Source organism: Trifolium pratense, linkage group LG7 (genome assembly GCF_020283565.1).
Source record: "Trifolium pratense cultivar HEN17-A07 linkage group LG7, ARS_RC_1.1, whole genome shotgun sequence".
Classification (NCBI taxonomy): Eukaryota; Viridiplantae; Streptophyta; class Magnoliopsida; order Fabales; family Fabaceae; genus Trifolium; species Trifolium pratense.
Window position 1 is genome coordinate 28870378 of NC_060065.1, and position 19777 is coordinate 28890154.

At 34.2% G+C, this 19777-nt stretch overlaps 3 protein-coding genes and 1 long non-coding RNA gene across 5 annotated transcripts; all 4 read left to right on the forward strand.

The window, feature by feature from the left end:
• Nucleotides 1–3655: 3655 nt before the first annotated feature.
• LOC123894341 (methionine adenosyltransferase 2 subunit beta) lies at nt 3656–8679 on the forward strand. The gene is made up of 6 exons (XM_045944311.1): nt 3656–3971; nt 5534–5693; nt 5794–5981; nt 6332–6455; nt 6791–6921; nt 7097–8679. The coding sequence occupies exons 1-6, from the start codon at nt 3732–3734 to the stop codon at nt 7223–7225; spliced, it is 972 nt and encodes a 323-aa protein (XP_045800267.1). The 5' UTR covers nt 3656–3731; the 3' UTR covers nt 7226–8679.
• On the forward strand, nt 7217–8679 carry LOC123894342 (NAD(P)H-quinone oxidoreductase subunit S, chloroplastic). The gene has a single exon (XM_045944312.1). It carries the CDS (start codon nt 7859–7861, stop codon nt 8570–8572), a length of 714 nt encoding a protein of 237 aa, XP_045800268.1. The 5' UTR covers nt 7217–7858; the 3' UTR covers nt 8573–8679.
• A 1078-nt stretch (nt 8680–9757) lies between these two features.
• LOC123894343 (inositol polyphosphate multikinase beta) lies at nt 9758–11762 on the forward strand. 2 transcript variants are annotated; one of them, XM_045944314.1, is made up of 2 exons: nt 9758–9939; nt 10734–11762. In XM_045944314.1, the coding sequence occupies exon 2, from the start codon at nt 10753–10755 to the stop codon at nt 11608–11610; it is 858 nt and encodes a 285-aa protein (XP_045800270.1). In that variant the 5' UTR covers nt 9758–9939; nt 10734–10752; the 3' UTR covers nt 11611–11762. The 2 variants fall into 2 exon arrangements, with proteins under 2 accessions (XP_045800270.1, XP_045800269.1); XM_045944313.1 differs by having other exon boundaries at nt 9759–9939; nt 10740–11762.
• A 3237-nt stretch (nt 11763–14999) lies between these two features.
• Nucleotides 15000–19115, forward strand: LOC123894344. The gene is made up of 5 exons (XR_006803720.1): nt 15000–15155; nt 15265–15358; nt 16010–16093; nt 16211–16329; nt 17101–19115. It is a non-coding gene; the product is annotated as an uncharacterized LOC123894344 (long non-coding RNA).
• Nucleotides 19116–19777: the final 662 nt, after the last annotated feature.

Sequence of the window (19777 nt, forward strand, 5' to 3'; positions counted from 1 at the left end):
TAACTAGTTCACCATTAAGGAAAGCTGATTTTACATCAAATTGGAAGACGGTCCATGAATTTTGTGCTGCTAATGAAACCACCAACCGAATAGTATCTTGTCTTGCTACAGGAGTAAAAACTTCTTCATAATCAACTCCATGTTCTTGCTTGTAGCTTTTCACAACAGGCCTTGCTTTGAACTTGTTAATCTCCCCCTTTTCATTCAATTTTGTCTTATAAACCCACTTCACACCAATAATTTTTTGCCCTTTAGGAAGATCAGTCAACTCCTAAGTCTCATTCTTCTCTATGGCTTCAATTTCAGTATCCATAGCTTTTTTCCATTTTTCTTCTTTCACTGCTTCTGTGAACATTATAGGATACGAGCCTGTAAATAAAGCAAAATGTGCCGTTGTATCTTCATCAAATAATTCACCTCCACTCTCATAATCATTCATCCAAGGTGGTCTTCTCCTTTGTCGTGGTGCTTCTGAAATTGACGATTCATCTTCATGTGGAGTTGACACAGCTGTTAACGGATTTGGTGAAACTTCTCCAAGGGATTGAGTAGGAAGCTGCAATTGTGATTCAGACTCTTGATTTTTCTCGACAAATTCCTCAACATCCTTTACAGTTTGTTGTTGCTCGTTGTTGCTCCAATACCATGTATTTTCTTCATCAAAGAGAACATCTCGACTAATGATTATTTTCTTGGTAACAGGATTATATAACTTGTACGCCTTTGACTCATCACTAACACCAATAAAGATACACTTCACACTCTTATCGTCAAGCTTTGTTCTCTTTTCATTTGGAACATGTGCATACGATATACACCCAAAGACTTTGAAGTGATCAACCGATGGTCTTACTTTGCTCCAAGCTTTCTGTGGTGTTATGTTTTTCATAGCAAGGGTGGGACTTCGATTGAGTACATGAATACTCCAATTGACTGCTTCTGCCCAGAATATCTTCGGAATACCCCTTTTCACTAGCATGCTTCGCACCATGTTCATTATTGTCTGATTCTTTCTTTCGGCTACACCGTTTTGTTGTGGTGTGTATGTAGTAGTAAGATGCCTCCTTATTCCATATGTTTCACAAAAACTTGCAAAGTCATGCGAGTTAAACTCACCACCACGATCTGTCCGAAGGGTCTGAATGTGCTCGCCAGATTATCATTCAACTCGAGCCTTAGAGCTTTTAAAAACAATAAAAGCTTCAGATTTCTCTTGCAAGAAATAAACCCATGTTTTTCGACTATAATCATCTATGAAGGTGATAAAGTACCTTTTGTTTCCGTTAGATGTCGCACCAACTGTAGAATTTTCTTAGCTCTCCATGCTTTTCCTTGCGGGAAAGAGTCACGATGTTGTTTATCAACAATACAATCTTCACACATTTCCATAGGATTATTGATATTGGGCAGTCCTTCCACCATGTTCTTCTCACATAAGATTTTCAAGCCATTAAAACTTAAATGACCATAACGCAGATGCCATAACCATGTTGGATCTTGTATTCTTGTCGATAAACAATTATGGACATCATTCTTAATGTGCAGAGGGAACATACGATTGGTTGTCATTTCAGCTTCAGCTATTAAGCCCTTCTTCGGATGATGAATTTGACACCTACTTTGTTGGATGATGATGGTGTAACCCTTCTCTTGAAGTTGACCCATACTAATGAGATTGCTTTTCAAATCTGGGATATAAAACACACTAGAAATTGTATGCACAATGTTGTTTTTTATGTGAAATTTAATATCCCTTTTTCCCATGACAGACATACAAGAATTGTTACCAAGCTTTACGGTTTCTCTAAATGTTTCATCAAAATCATAAAACAAAGATTTGTTTCCACACATGTGATTGCTACAACCAGAATCTAAATCCTAAGTATTAAATGGTGAATTATTCTTGTCTATGTAAGCCATCAAGAGCAATTCTTCTTCAGTTTCACAAAAGTTTACCTTAGTTTCTTTTTCTTTGTTAGGGCATTCATACTGATAGTGGCCATGCTTGTGACAGTAATAACATTCCACCCTTGACATGTCAAATTGATTGTAACGTCCTCTGTCTCTTCCTCGAAATCCCCCACGTCCTCGTCCTCGAGAAATGGTTCCTTCATGAGCAGTGACTTTCAAGGCTTGCTCCTCCACGACATAGCTACCCATCCTTTGTTGATGAACTATCAGCGAGCTTTGCAACTCATCAATCGAAATACTATCAATGTCATTCGATTCTTCAATGGAACACACCACATAGTCAAATTTGCGTGTCATGGAGCGAAGGATTTTTTCAATGACTACAACATCTTCCAGTTTGTCTCCATTAATACGCATCTTGTTTGCAATTGACAATGTTCTTGAAAAATAATCATTGACCGACTCTCCTTCCTTCATGTGAAGAATTTCGAACTCTTTGCGAAGAGCTTGGAGTTGTGCACGTTTTACCCGTGTAGTGCCTTGGTACTTCTTCATCATTGAATCCCAAATATCCTTAGCGGTGTCCTTCTTTAGGATGGTCTCCAATACAGCACGATCAATTGCTTGAAACAAATAATTATTTGCCTTTAGATCCTTCAATCTCTGATCATCCAACGTCTTTCTTTGTGCTTCTGTCAGAGTAGTTTCACTAGCATGTTCAGTGATGCCAGTTTCCACAAGAGTCCAATACTCCTTAGATTTCAAGAAATTTTCCATCAACATACTCCAATGATCATAGTGACCATCGAAGCGTGGAATAGCAGGTTGAACAAAGCTACTATTTTCATAAGTCATTATAACAATCTTGCTACGGCAAGAATGAAAGCTGCGGCTTTTTCAAAATCAAATCAAGCCTAGTAGGGAGCTCTGATACCAAATGTTGCAGATGTATAAGAAAATATTTGCTGCAAAGTTCAAACTAATATATTGACTTGAAAATGATTAAATACAAAAGCAACCAATTAGAATACTAGAAAATAGGAAACCACTAATCCCACGTTTACAACTTCTAAATTTTATTAAAGAAACTAACAATTAAAATCTTAACACTATATTAATTTTTTTTATATTTAATTTTTTTTAAGTTTTCAACGTCATTAACGATGACTAATATCTGTCGGTGAATCTGTGGGTCGAATTTTCTCCATACGCATGAATCATGAATCGAAACTCTCTGGTAGTGTTAAAATTCTTGCAATGAGAGATGACATAAAAATATATTTATAAATGTGACAATTCTCATGTTATAAGAAGATTTTAGAGTTGAATTAAACTCAACACAAAATTTCAAGATGGTAATAAAGTCCGTGTTCAAAATTCGTTAAACCATTTTTTTTAATGGATTCGTTAAACCATCTACTACGTCGACCTCGACCCACCATTTATATTTTTTTTTTTTTACATGTTTGCTTAGCTCATAATTTAGAGTTAGGATCCTCTCCATTTCCAATTCTTTCCATTTCCTCCATTATTATATAGTTTTGAGAATATAAATGCAAAAATGTGACATCAAGTGGGTCCAAATGTCATTTATACACCCCAAAATATTTAAAAACTTTGATAATGGAAGAAATGAAAAACATAAGAAATGGAGAGGATCTCAACTCCATAATTTATTTTAAAAAAAATGAATGAACCCACAAAATCCTACAAAAATGCAAAATGCAATAAAATAATAAAAATCAAAGACACAAAATATTCATCATCATCATCATCATCACAGTTACAACATTGATACATCTCAAAACAAAAAGTGAGAGATGAGTAAGAAGAAGATATTGATTGTGGGAGGTACAGGTTACTTGGGTCAGCATCTACTACAATCCTACAATGCCAATCAAACTTCTCAATCTCATTCTTACGATCTCACTGTCGCATTCACCTACCACTCCACTCCTCTTCCTCAACCTTTGCTCGATGCATTTCCTGATTCTCAATCTTTCCATGTCGATTTTAAATCCGCCATTGGATTTGAATCCATTTCCAACGCATTTGGCCAGGTTTTTTTTCTTCTTCTCATTTTTACAATCTTCTAACCTTTAATTCAATTGGGTCAGTGGCAAAATTTGATTTTTATTAATGGGTTGTTCAGATTGAATGGAAAATGTAAAAGGGGTTAGCAGCATAAGAAAAAGTTAGATGTGTTGTTAATTTAGTTTATTTATGGATTAGTGTTTGGCAAATTGACTTGGTTATGTAGAATTAATTTGTTTAAATTGATTTTGAATTGCTAGGATTTTTCTAGCTCAACCGACATAAATGCCGAAATCAATTTTGACTTAAGTAGTCTCTTGATGATGCATCTGGAGAGACATAATTGTGGTGTTAAATTTGAAAAAGAAAATTACTAAATTGACTATCATTGTTCAATTTAATGGACTAAATTGTTATTTCGTAAATTTGAGCGACCGTTAGAATTTCGAGGACTAAAATGCTGATTTATTCGTTAAACACAACTAAACTACTTTTGCAAGTAGGAAATCAAGTTTCTCATCTTCCACTGTAAAACATGCACTTAGCGGATAACACTTGGTATATCAGTACATATTGCATTGCATGATTGAGTGTTCATAGTAGTTAATGGTTATAAAAGGATTTCAACCACACGACTGGTTTTAGGACAGTTTAGATAACCATGGTTGTGTTTGGCACTAAGCTTTTGTTTGGTTTCGTATTTTAGCAGCTCCTGTTTCTGTTCATCCTTGAAATTTAAATTAGTTAAAGCATTTGAAATCCTGCATGTTTTTGAACTTATGAAAATTGTTTTTATATAAATTTGTCACATCTCCCTTTCCTCTAAATTGATAGGAACTCATCAATCATTTTTCTTCCTTGCCATATATATACTATTCTAACATGCACAAGTGCATCATGTCTTTCATGGTGCACAAGTTCATGATATCGTTATAACGAATACGAATTTTACAAAATCCACCGTTGGATTGATAGTTTATATTATATAGAGCATTCATGTCAAATTTTAAAGAAATTGAAAATCATATGATATGTCATTGAGATCCATCAAGATTAACGGTTTATGAGTTTTTATTAAATACCATTAATTTTGATGTATCTCAATGCCATATCATATGATTATTAATTTATTTAAAATTTGACATGGATGATCTATATGGTGTAAACTATCAATCCAACGGTGGATTTTGCAAAGTTCATATTCATTATAACGATATCATGAACTTGTGCACCATGAAAGGCATGATGCACTTGTTCATATTAGCCAAAGCCCTAATGTGAGTATGTGTGTGTGCATGCTCTCGTGCAAGAGGATCTTAGAGAGAAAGAGAGAACATGTTGATATTTCATGTGATGAATTCTAAAACATCTATAAGTTGAATAGTTCCGAATGTATTACAAGAGTTTGAGCTTTTCATCCATTAAATATATCTCGGGGTTATTAATGTTCCTAAATTGAAATTCATCACAAGAAAACATAAGGATAAAGAATCACATGTGCAGGCTTACCATTTCACAAATTTATAGAACATTTTTTGTGACCCGTTTCATTGTTGCATTGACAATTACGTTGGTTTATTATTTGCAGCCCGATGTGGTTGTCAATTGTGCCGCCATCTCAGTGCCTCGTGCTTGTGAAATTGATCCTGCTTCAGCACATGCTATTAATGTCCCATCATCCCTCGTCAAATGGCTGCAAAGCTTTCAACAGAACAGTACTCTACTCATTCATCTCTCCACAGATCAGGGTAAACCAGTCTAATCGTTACCAACATGTTGTATTTGTTATCCACATCCACATTCGTTTACCCTTCGAGTTTTAGCTAAATTCTTATATATGTTTATCAGTTTATGAAGGGGAGAAGTCCTTTTACAAGGAAGAAGACATTGCTATTCCACTAAATGTTTATGGAAAAACTAAAGTGGCAGCGGAGAAGTTCATTTCAGAAAATTGTCCAAACTTTGTAATTTTGAGAAGCAGTATCATCTATGGGCCACAAACTCTCTCACCAGTTCCAAAATCTCTTCCTATTCAGGTGCATGTGTTGTATGTGGAATTATACTTTATTTGAAAACTGATGCTTCCAGAATTTGGATCGATTAAACTTGCAATGTGAATGATGCTTTTAAATTTTGCTAGATATTGCACGATGAATATGATGTTTCTTTCTCAAAAGACGGTAGTAGTGCTTGGCTAACCATTTTCAGTCTGCAATAAAAATAACCGAGAAAATCTTTGAATGCTTGTGATGTTCATTTATTAATTTTTTGCTATCCTTGTTGTGGAGCCGAATATTGTACTTGTCCATTATTGCATATTAGGTACTTGTTCTAATTCTTATAATTACTTGATGTGTAATTTACTTATACTGTCTAACTATTGCAGTGGATTGACGGTGCCCTTTCTAAAAGAGAAACATTGGAGTTCTTTCATGATGAGTTCCGTTGTCCGATTTATGTTAAGGATCTTGTAACTGTCATACTAGCTTTAACAAACCAATGGTTATCAGGTACAGAATTTTTTGTAACTAAGCTGATATATCGGTTAAACAATCGGTATATTGCAAAAGAATTTCTTAATGAAACCAATTTTCAGTTAGAACCTTTTTTAAGGTTGCAAAACAGTATTCTATTCGAGAAGCTTGATCTTTATCTATGAAAATTGTTTATATCCTATAACTGAATTACATTTATGTATGACATTTTTCATTTTCTTGCGGATAAGTTAATCATTCTAACAATTGTCCCCTCTTCTTCCATCTTCCACTTTCTTGTGTTCTTTAAACTACTTCAAAACGAGGCATCTCAAATTTGCTTTCATGATTTGAATTCATATTATTGTCAGAGGGCAAGAAAATGCAATTGTTACTTAATGTTGGTGGATCAGATAGGGTATCACGCGTTCAAATGGCTGAGGCGGTTGCACAATTTAGAGGGCATGACACCTCATTAATCAAACCAGTCTCTGCTTCATCGGTAAGCGCTGTGCTTCATTTATCACAAAAAATTTGTGTTGCAGAAGAAGTTTCTTACCTTCCTTCATTTATCTTTTGATGTCAATATGAGCAGGTTGCTAACACTATCATTTGCCATCTCATCTTTCCTAATTGTGGTTTACTATGACGCGTTTAAGTTTTTCGTTATTTTTCAGGTTGACCGAGGCGTGAAGTCCCCAGCCGACATATCTATGGATATCACTAGATTGGTTCAAACTCTAAACATTAATCCCGTTTCATTTAAAGATGGCGTTAAATTAACACTTACAACGGAAGCTAAGTGATGAAGATGCAATATAAGCCTCCCTTGGTAGCATTTGAGTGTTGTTGATTATCATTAAAAATGACATGTGCTCTCAATATCTCCTACTACATTTAGATTGTTGTAAAATAAATCTATGTAAATTCTTGAGAAAAACAGCTCAACTAATTTTTGGATATAAAAAAATTGGCGAGTTAAGATAGTGATGTTCACAAATGCACTAAGCCATACTTCTGACTAGGTGTAAGAAACCACTGTTATGCCTCAAAGGTAAGCCATGCTTCTGACTAGGTTTGAAAATATACTTTCTTGGCTTTTCTCTGCTTTAATTTCTCATCATAAATTGTGTGTTTGGATAAATATATTTTGATACTAAATGTATTTAATCAAAAGATTATGTGGTCAAGATTATTACATATGCAGAGCGGTTAGAAATATATGGTTATTACATACTGCAGTTCTTGTCCAAAAGAATAAACTTTGTGGTCAAGATTACATGTGAGGAATATTTTCTAGTAGTTTTTCATTTCAAAATAAAGATAGGCCTATCCAATAATTTTGTGGCTATGATTATATTATGAATCTATTCTTTCCCTTCCACCTTCTCCTCTCACTAACGCTGTCTTTTACCAATTTTCTAAACAGTTAACTAAAAATGTCTTCCTTTATTGCCCTTCAAAGCTTTCATGGCTCTTTTCTTAGATCAAAGTTCTTAGGCCATGGCAGCTTAACTCATCTTTATCCTAAGGCTTCAACCATTCAAAGCAAACCAACCTACAAAAGAATACAACCTTGTGCCAAGTTCGACTTGCTGCAAATCATGGGAGGCCGAGGACTCTGCAAAGGAGAAGAAGGTCTTCTAAAAGAGCTTAAAAGAGAAGTTGGTTTCGATGATCAGAACCAACCATTACCATCAGAAGAAGGTAACAACGATCAAGAAAACTCAACGCAATCCGTTGAAAGTGTTGCTGAAGATGGTTTCGATAAAGAGTTAATGGGATTAACCGGAGGGTTTCCTGGCGGTGAAAAAGGGTTGAGAAAATTTATCGAAGAAAACCCTCCTCCAAAACCTGATACTAATGATAAAAGACTTCAACTTTCATCGTCAGAGAAACCAAAACCACCAGAACTTCCTATGTTACTTCCAGGAATGATTGCTATTGTGAAAAATGAAAATAATCCTTTTTACATGTACTGTGGTATTGTTCAAAGAATCACTGATGGTAAAGCAGGAGTACTCTTTGAAGGAGGGAATTGGGATAAGTTGATCACTTTCAGGCTTGAAGAATTGGAGAGAAGAGAAAAAGGTCCTCCTATGAAGAATCCTAAGTCTTGTGTTCTTGAACCATTTCTTGTAAAGAAATCGTAGTTTTAAGGTCTTTGTTGTGTCATTTTGTATAACAAAAGATGTTCACTTTTGTATTGTATCATACATATTTCTGACAGTTAAATCTTAGATGAGTGTTTTCATGGCTGCTTTGATCTTTGTTTGGCTGAGTAAAAAAAGATGATAACTTGGAGTAAACCAAAATTGAATTGTTAAGGAAAAATGACACACTTAGAAATACACTGAAAATATGTTGCCAGTGATAATAATTTAAAAAACGAAATTAACTTAATATAATTACTTGTCTTACATATGTCGGTGTCAATGTTTGTGTCAAAAATTGGACACACCACCAACATTATTTAGTTGGCTTAATAAGTAAAATGGTCCTTTAAAGATATTTTTGGTTTTAGATTGGTCCCTTAAAGAAAAAAAGGTCCAAATAGGTCCCTTAAAGAAAAAAAAGTCCGAATAAGTCCCTTAAAGACATCTCCGTTAATCAGTTTGGTCCCTAAAAATAGGTCTAAATATGACCAAACTGATTAACGGAGATGTCTTTAAGGGACCTATTCGGAATTTTTTTTCTTTAAGGGACCTATTTGGACATTTTTTTCTTTAAGGGACCTATTTGGACATTTTTTTCTTTAAGGGACCAATCTGAAACCAAAAATATCTTTAAGGGACCATTTTACTAATTAAGCCTTATTTAGTTTGATTTGTGGGTATAAATCACACATGACCTATCGTGACTGCGGTATAATCGGCACAATAATCACATCTGATTAAGATCGAACGGTCTAAAAATTTAAGCTCAAATTTTTTTTCATTTATTAAAATTAAAATTTAATTATAAAATCTGAACCATCTTATCTTGATAGGACGGTATAGATGTGTCTGACTGGGGTGAATCCAAATCCCCCAAACTACATGTTAACATCAGGTGCATCTAAATTGTGAGAATTACCGATTCAGAATATTCTTTAGTCTGCATGCATGCGATCTCATTAAAATTAATTTGCATGTGATCTCAAGAATTAGTGTAGATGCGATCTCATTATAATATGAAATTATGAATTACTCGTCTTAAAAAAAAAATTATAATATGAATTACTGATTAAATTATAAGCAAAAAATATAATAATTACTTTTCAGGAAACCTTTTCTGATCTCATATCATAACAAGTAACAACCATTCAAACAAGTATATATAATTCCAACAACCAAAAACAAACAAACAAACATATGATTCCAAAATTGAAAATACGACACAAAAAATATCACACAAGTGGGTTGAAATCTCTAGCGTAAAGTTTGCATTACATATTGTTACTTTATATTCACACCATAACCAACACACTACTCCTGCTCCACCTCAATCTCTAAATCTCCTCCCACAATTCAACATCAAGGTAATCAAAAACTCCATCTTTAGGTTTTCTTAATTTGGGGATTTTGTGTTATTCTTTAAAATTGGGAAATTTGTTGTGATACTTGAAAATTGGGAATTGTGTATTTTATTGTTGTAATCTGAATCTGAAGAACATTGTTGTTATTGCATTGTTGTAACATACTTGCAAAATTATTTGTATGATTTCTTTCTACTTTCTTAGTATTGGATCCATTAGAGTGTTTTGTCTCTTTCAAGCATTGCATATTATTGCATGATTATAATTGGATCTTCACATTTGAATTACCTAGAGTCATGTTTGTAGTTTTGAGCTATGAAGCCTGGCCTCTTTTCCTTTGAAGCACGAATACCGAACACGTATGGATGTCAACATCAATAATAATTTGAGAAAATGACATAATTCAGTGAAATCATTTGTGTCGGGTGTGTGACCCTGTGTCTGTGAGAGCTATGAAGCAGCTCTCCTCAGAGTAGGTGTGTCCTGGTGTCGGACACTGACACATATGATTATACTCATGGTATGAGAAACTGGTTACTTTTGGCTTTTTAGCCAAAGCCTATGTTATATATATATAATTATAATTATTAATTGAAGTTAAATAGTTTGCATCCCCTAATCTAAGGTTCTGGATACGTAACTAACTATCCTCATTCCTCTCTCTCATGTGGTTCCCCGCTTATCATTTTCTGGTTTTTGTCTTCCTTTTTCATATATAGTACCTCTCTTTTGATTTCATCTATTTATTAATTTTTTGACAATTTTTGTTTTATGTTGTTGTTATTTGTGTTTAATGGACACAGCTTCAGTAGCAAAATGGTGAAGCTGAAAATCCCAGACCATCAAGTTGCCGGTCACCAAGCAAAAACTGGAATCATAGGTCCTCTCATTGACGATTCTGGAAAATTCTACAAGCCTCTTCAAGATGACGAAAGAGGTTCCAATGAACTTGCTTTCTACACTTCCCTCTATTCCGATCCACGAATCCCTTCCAACATTCTTAAATTCTTCCCTTCTTTTCACGGCACTGAAGTCGTCGATGCCTCCGACGGTTCCGGTCTACATCCCCACATCGTCTTAGAAGATATCGTCAGCAATTACACCAACCCCTCTGTGGCCGACATCAAGATCGGTTCTAGAACATGGCACCCACAATCCTCCGAAGATTACATTCGTAAGTGCCTCCAGAAAGATCGAGAAACTTCCACAATCAAATTAGGGTTTAGAATCTCCGGGTTGAGGTCTATGGGTCCCACTAATCAATTATGGCAGCCTCATAGAAAGGTTCTTATGGATCTTTCTGCTGAGGATGCTATGTTGATTTTGAGAAAATTTGTTTCATCTGATGGTAATGTTGACGAGCCTGATTGTGTTTTTGCTTCAAGGGTTTTTGTTCATGTTTTGGAGGAATTGTTGGAGCTTAAGAAATGGTTTGAAGTTCAAACCATTTTTCATTTTTGTTCATGTTCTATTCTTGTGGTTTATGACAAAGAAGAAATTGAAGCGAAGAAAAGTGCACGTGCTGTTGTTAAGCTTATTGATTTTGCTCACGTGGTTGATGCTAAAGGTGCTATTGATCATAATTTCTTAGGGGGTCTTTGTTCTTTGATTAAGTTTGTTAAGGATATTTTGGCTGGTTTATCTGATGTTGAAACCTCAAACCCTAAACCTTAAACTTAAGTGTAAAATTCCGCGAAGGAATATTTTTCTTAGAGCAGAAATATAGATTTGGTTTATGTTGTAATCCGCTTGAATTTGACATTGATGACTTAAACAGAGGTTTGGTTCTGTTCTTCGACTAATAAGATGACTGATTTTGTAAGGTCTTTTCAAACTGTTTTACAGAATTTCGAAATGATGCTTTAATTTCAATTTGGATTACTTGAAAGTATGGTTGATTTAATGTGGTTGCTTTGGAACTATACTTGTTAATTGTTATCTTTTTTACCTGTTATGTGTTCCGAGCTATGTGATGATATGGTAGCTTTGGTTGGTCACATTTAGCTCTTCTTATTCATTCTTTACTTTTCTCTATATTTTCATTTCCTCATAACTATAAGTGTTGCTGCATTCCTCTGTGATTATGAAATTAGTAACCTTCAATGTTATTCGTTAATCATGGATTCAAGATTCTTTATATTGTCATTCCATTTCACTGCCATCACAGTTTCTTCATTTATCTTTTGATGAACATTTGAGCACTTTTAGCCTGATATATGTTTGTTCTTTGTTAAGTCCTCAGCTGACATAACATAACTATAAGGATATCAGTAGATTGGTTCAAAGTTCAAACGCGAAAAATTTATCCTGTTTCATTTAAAGATGGCGCTATTAAAACAGTGTCATAACAGTTAATGGAACACATGCTTGTTTGCTACCAAATTTTATAAAAAACTATTCTTTAAATTGCTCCAAGACATGTTTTGCAGCAGTTCATAGCAGGATTTGACGCTAAAACCGCGCACCTTGTCCGGCAACCAATGTGCCGTATCATTTTCACCAGGCGTGGGTGATATTTGAGCTAGAAGAGCATCCAGAACTGATGCTAAGTTTGCTTCAGCAGGTGTTAAAACTAAGCTCCAATACTCACCTCTACCTCTTGCACAAAAATACAGGTGTTCTAATGTTATATTTATATAATCATGTTGATTAAAATTTGTTGTTTGGTTGATAAAACAATCAATGATGATTGTAGACACATGTTACGAGATTCATGAAAGATGATGGTGTTATCTATAAGACATTATGTCATGAGAATCATGAAATCTGATGTTACCTGAAAGCTTAATGAAATGACCCTGGCATGTCGCTTAGGTTGAAGATGGTAACAATGAACAATATTTTACTGCACAATGATTTTACGGAGATGAAGATACAGTATCTCCTCCTCCTCAATAGTCAATACACATTTAAGCCCACAATTAGTAAATAAATTGTTCCTTTGCTTTATTATCATTAAAACCAAAATTAATGAGATATTATCGATTCTAACATTTTTTGTTTTAACATGTCAAGATTATCTCGATGCCACAACAACGAAAATCCACAAGAAAGGACGTAGAACGAGTATTTGTAGTTCTTCAATCTTGATTCACAATTGTACATGGTCCGGTGTGTGCTTGACACGTGAATACAATAAAAGATATAATAATGTATGCATAACATTATAATGCATAATATGATTGTCGAAGACGAGCAACACACATATAATAGTAATTTTGATTACGATCGTCTAGATGATAATATCGCAACAGTAGAAATATCTAGCGGCCCTCATATCCCTTTCTTACGACATACTTTGAAAGGAGAGCACGTATTCATAAAAAACAAAATTATCTTCGTGTAATATAGGCTTAAATATGAAAACGATCCCTGCAATTACGTCTTGTTTTGATTTTGGTCCCTGTAAAAAAAAGTTTGATTTTAGTTCCTGCAAAATCTCAAAATTTTCAAAAAGGTCCATGAGGTTGATTTTTTGCTGACATGTCAAATTGTTGATGATTTGAAATATGCTAAATAGGACTTGTTGATGACGTGGATATTTACGTGTATTTTTTATTTAACTTTTAAATTGAAAATCACATTTATCATTTTTTAGGAAAAAAACAAAATAAATCGAAGAATAAAAAGTTAATGTTTTTTCACAATTTCCATGGACTTGTTGTTGATTTGGGTTCTTGACTTCTTTCTTCATGAGAGTATAACAGAGCTTTTAGGTTTTGGATTGGAACCCTAATTAATTCTTATCAATGACATCCTTACCATTGTGGCGAATCTTCTTGGCTTATCAATCTTCATAATTGTGGCACATTCTTCTTCATCTTCTCGCCATAATCCATCTTTTGTTTCTTTCTTTTCCTCTTTTATTTGTCACTTTGTTGGAAGAAATCACTTGGTAGATCATTCATTATACATGGAATCAACTCCATCCACATTACTAGCTTGCACAATGATTGCTCGTAATTTCAATTATACTGCAGATACAACCGAGCCGAATTAACTACATCAATCTTTGCAATGAAGTTGCATACGCAACTCATCCTTCAATCGTTCATGATGTTGAACGCATGTGTGTTGCGTTTGCATCACATTCAATAAACATCTTATAGTTACCTTACCTACAAACTTAAGTCTCAATTTCCAGGGCATCACGTTGATACGCTGTCGAACTATGTCCCCTTGTTGCTTACTCTATTTTCTGATAACTACCGTTATCCATATGACCGTATTGTTATGACTTGAGGCTATATGTCCTTTTACACCGTTAAATCTTCGATAATAGATTAAACACACCGCACACTACAATATTCAATGATTTAACCTATTATGACCGCACCACTCAGTTTTCTTTGTTTACCACTTTTAGGTCACCACTCACTCCTACCCACGTCTCTTCTTGGACCATGTTCTTTCCTCTATATTGTCTACTTCTGAAAGACAACCGGTGTGTGCTTAACACATGAATACAATTGTACATGGTCCAACGTGTGCTAGTGTATGTTTGATATCACGGTGAGTGAGTCAGAATTACGGTGATCCACTGTGATTCTAACATACCCACTGTAATACCACACACAAGCAAAACATATAATATATGCATAATATCACGATGACCATGTTGACAACAAATATGTTATTGAAACTCATCAAGATTATATTCAATAAAATACCATCAACCTTTTTTTTTTATTTAAAAAAAATTATGGATATCCATGTGACATAAATTTTCAATGTAACATTGAACCTATACTTCTATACTATATATAAAGAGAATACATGAGTTTTTTGTGTGAATTTTTCATAATACTAGCAATACCCCTAATTTTTTAGTAGCAACAAAAGACACATACTTCTTATGGACACAAAATATAACAATAAATGCACTTTTTAGATTCATTGAATAATAAATGTATCTGGACTATAATAGATTTATTCAATAAATCTAAAAAAAATACACATTTTTTCTTATATTTATGTACCAGAGGGAGTATTCTTTTAGAATTTGTATTCGACTTATGCAAGATGCACTACTCTAACCACTCTTTAAAGGCTGAGTTATGCTAGATTGCAACCCAAATCGATCTTCCGTCATAGAGCACACTGAGCAGAGCACAGTCTCGTTCTTCTAACCCATAAATAAAGTGCTTGAAACTCAACTCTGCATATCAGTCTCTCTAGATAGGATTTCACTAAACGCGCTGCCATGAGCTTGGCTATATGTATGTCCCCTGGACTGGATTTTCACTTTTTTCCATTATTATTATTATATCAGATCCCACTTTTTCTCTTGCATTTATTTATTAATTCTATTTTTCTAATTTCTACCAGATCTTGATCTGCTGGACAACACCTCGTGGCATCCTCCGTTTAAAGATCCGATGAGGATGATTTCTACTCCGACTGTAATTTCTTTGATTAATAGGTGAGTAAGTTCACACAAGGATTCTGCTTTCTATCTTTCCTTTTGTTTTTATGTTAAGTAGATGAATAAAAGATGGAGGTTGTAGTGTGATGGAACCACTTTCTATCAGATAGGTTCTGGTGAACCAGATGAGTGCCTTTCATAGTCATATCATACAAAATAGATTTATGACACACTATACCCATTACGGTATGATGATTTTTTTTTTTTTTTTTTTTTTTTTTTTAAGAAATGGTAAGATATATTTTAATTACTATTTGTCTGGTGAGGCAACAAGGTCTGTCAATAGTAAGTGCCATTTTAAAATACAAATTCCTAGCCAGTTAAACCACATCTGTACTATCTAAGTATAAACACAAACCCCATAGACGCACAAAATAGCAACTTAATAGTTTAATAATAACACCAGTCTGACTTCTATCACATAACTAGCTTAAGATGAAGTACTCAACAGTGATAAGAGGAGTCCATCAGCCCTCGATTTGGTATGATGAATTATCTATGTATAGATAGCTTAGTAATAAATTTAAATTATTAATATTAAATATATTAATTTTTATCAGAAGTATTAGTAGTATTAGGTACTGTTTGGCCCAACTTTTTTTTGGCGTAAAAGCTATTTTAACCATAATAGCTTTACTATAAACACAGAATTTGGCGAGGAGAAAGATAATCAGATGCTCAGAAGCCACACATTGAAACAAAGTAATCCATACCGTAATGTATTCCACTGTGGTATGTTGTTGTTGTATTATGTTATTCTTCGCCGATTCATTTTTTAGATTATATACTCTATCTATATTTGAAAATTGATGATATTGTATTTATATATTTATTTTCATGAACATAAAGGCAACAAAAGAGTTTGATGGGTGACAAGGATGATTATGGTGATCTTCGAGAGAAAGTGTTATAATTTCACCGTGAAAACTATCATGGAAAAAAGATGAAATTAGTTGTTATTGGAGGAGGTAAAATTCTTTTACCAAGTCTGTTTATTGTGTTATCTCTTTCATCAAATTTTGTTTTTCCTTTATGGATTATCACTGTTTTATCAAATTTTGGGTATATATGCATATTGTAGATAGGGATCTATGAGATCAATTGACAGTTTGACACTAAATTTCATTCTTTCAATTTGTTTAATCCAAATGCTTAATGATCACTAATAAGATAATTTTATGTGATCAAATATTTAGTATATTTGCTTGTCGAAAACAAAATAAAACCTGATGAAATCTTCAGATATTTGTTTGCAACGGTATGAATGATGTTCTTTTGTCCCTCAATTTCTTGATATCTCAATGTTTTGAAAGTCAAAACTCAACTCACTTACTGATAATAATAGTGAATGCATGCATATGCCCGTAGACAATGAAAGATGAATAAATTTCAACAAATTTTGTAACAGGGGTGTGTTTGGATTATAGGGAGAACACTGTTAATACCCTTGCTCTATCTAGTTCAGGAACCTTACGCAAAGAAGAAGATTCATTGAACTTAAGACAAACAAAACAAATATATATATATAGGTAGGTGAATCAAAGTAATTAGCCACACATTACCTAATAATAATTAGATGCTACAACAACCCCTTCACTATCCATTTTTTCTTCTCAAACGTGCTGCCATGTGCTTGGCTATATGTATGTCCCCTGGACTGGATTTTCAATTTTTCCCATTATATCAGATCCCACTTTTTCTCTTGCATTTATTAATTGCATTTTTCTAATTTCTACCAGATCTTGATCCGCCGGACAACACCTCGTGGCATCCTCCATTTGAAGATCCGATGATGATTTCTACTTTTTCACCGACCGTAATTTCTTTGATTAATAGGCGAGTTCACAAAGTTTCTGCTTTCTATCTTTCCATTTGTTTTTATTTTTTCTTTTAGTTGCTATGTTAAGTAGATGAATAAAAGATGAGGTTGTAGTGATGGAGTGGTTTCCGCCGTGAGATGATGGCGGAACCACTTTCTACCAGATAGGTTCTGGTGAACCAGATGAGTGCCTTTCACAGTGATATCATAACCCTGACAAAGCCTTAACACCAGGAGAAGGTAACCGAAGAAAGTTTCAATGTTGGTGGAGAATGGGGAGAGAAGAATAAAGTTGGAAAAATTTAAAATTAAAATAAAAGTTATCGCGGTTTAGATTGTTCATGAGTTTTTTGTTGTATTTATTTTCATCTCCATTTTTCAAGGTAGGGAAAAAACTTTTTTCGTTTATTTTTGGCCATCTAGGAATCTCTAAATGAAATCTGAATAAGTAGCTTAGTGAGTAGAATTTCACTTATTTAAGGTGAAATAGGGGGAAGGAGTAACAGAGTTCAAACCCCGGTCCTTGCTCCTTGCATATTACCTGCAATGTCCTTATCAACTGAGTCATGCTCACGGGGACGGAAAAACACATTTATTTACAGTAAAAAGTGAGGCCAACAAAAACAACTCCCTCTGATACTAGAAGTAGAAGTTTATGGAAAAAAAAACAATGGATATAAAGAGGAAATAATAGTAATTACTCTTTGATACACAAGGGGGTAGCCGTAAAACATAAAGGCAACAACTGAACCTTATTTGAAGTAATTGAGAGGAGGAAGCTGTCATTCACTACAAGGAAAATTGTATATTCCGGCGGTCAAATTACGGCAGATGCGCCATAACCGCTGCTGCTCCCCATTTACACTTACGGTGCACAATAATTAAACTCTAAATATTAAATTGAATAATTAAATTAAAAAATAAAAAATTTAGAGGGCACAACAATTAAACTTAAATAAAAAAAAAAGAAAATAGATTTATGACACACAAGTAAATCGAGTATACCCACTACACACTCTCTCGAACAGGGTGCGAAGAATGCATTTATAATTTTTTGGAATTGATGTTGATTTTCTAAGGTAAATGCTATTGTTTCAATGTTTCCAATATCCACCTTTTTCAATGTTTCCATTTTGTTGTTTTGAAATAGCTAAAGTTTCAATTTTTTCACAATGCCGTAGCATTATGGGAACTTTGTAGCCACTAGGCACTTGGAACTGTGTGTCAACCGACACTGAACATTCCTTGCAATATTTTAGTGGATGATGGCTCTGAAAACACCCGACTTACCTAGTTGAAACTTATCTTAAATCTCCAAACCCCATTGAATTAATCACTAAAGTCAATTTTTACATGCTAGATTTAAATTCTTCAAATGCTCTGGGTCATGTTCATGCCCCCTCCCAACTGATGTCTGAGATTTGTCTACTAGATTTGAAAGTTATACTATCTTTGTTGATGCAGGCTGTTTTTCACATTGTTCAGCAGGTTGGGGTCTGGTTGCTTATGATCAACCCAACTCAATTTATCTCTCTGCTTGTCGAAAAGAAAGCATTGAAATTGATCCTCTTCTTGCAGAAGTGCTTGGTATTCGGTGGGGATTGCAAACTGCAAAGAATGCAAATTGGCAGACTGTGACTATTGTGTCTGATGCTGAAGTTGTTGTGAAGTGTACAACTCAAAGGCTCATGTAGCTGCCATTGATCATATTGTTCAGGACTGCAAAGACTTGCTTCTAGCTTTTCAAGTTTCGAATGTAGTGTTTGTTAAGCGTGATTTAAATGTTGTTGCTCATAGTTTAGTTAATTTGTCAAAAACTGTTGGTTGTAGAACTTGGTCGGGGTATGTCCCAACTCAAGCTAACTCTGCTGTAGTTCCTGTTTCTGTTCTTTAATGAAATATGTTTCCTGTCAAAAAAAAAAAAAACTTATCTAATCCTTTATTGTGTTATTGTTATCCTCATGTTTTATAGTTGTTGACTTCACCCTCTTTTTGTAGTGATAACTGCAAGATGTCATTAGTTTCCTGCTACAGATCCTGTCAGATGGGTTCATCCAGTTTCGACTTTCTATCTTTCTTTTTGTCATCACTTTTTCACCAAGTTTCTGCTTTCTATCTTTCCTTTTATCTTTGTTTTTATTTTTGTTGCTATGTTAAGTAGTAGATGAATCAATGATGGAAATTTCACATAAGAAGGTTGTAGTGCTGGAGTGGTTTCCACCGTGAGATGGTTGCGGGACCACTTTCTGTCATGGGTTCTGGTGAACTAGAGTGGAGGGAAGGAAAAAAAATGAAAGGTTCTTGAAGTGGGATAAGTTCTTTTATTAGAGGAAGAAGATTAATGGGCCGTTAAGTTTCTTGAATTAGGATGAGAACTGTCACTGTCACTGAATGGGAAACTTTACTTCATTATTGCTTTTTTTATGTTAGGTTTCCTTTATGTTTACTTTTCTTTAGTTTGTATGTTGAGCATAAACTTTTAAATATGTCTATTATCTGTTTTTCATGAACTAATATGTTTTCTACAATTTTTGCATAAGATTTATAATGACATTTTTGTTTGCGTTTCTTTAGTATGTTATGCAACTTTCCAACAA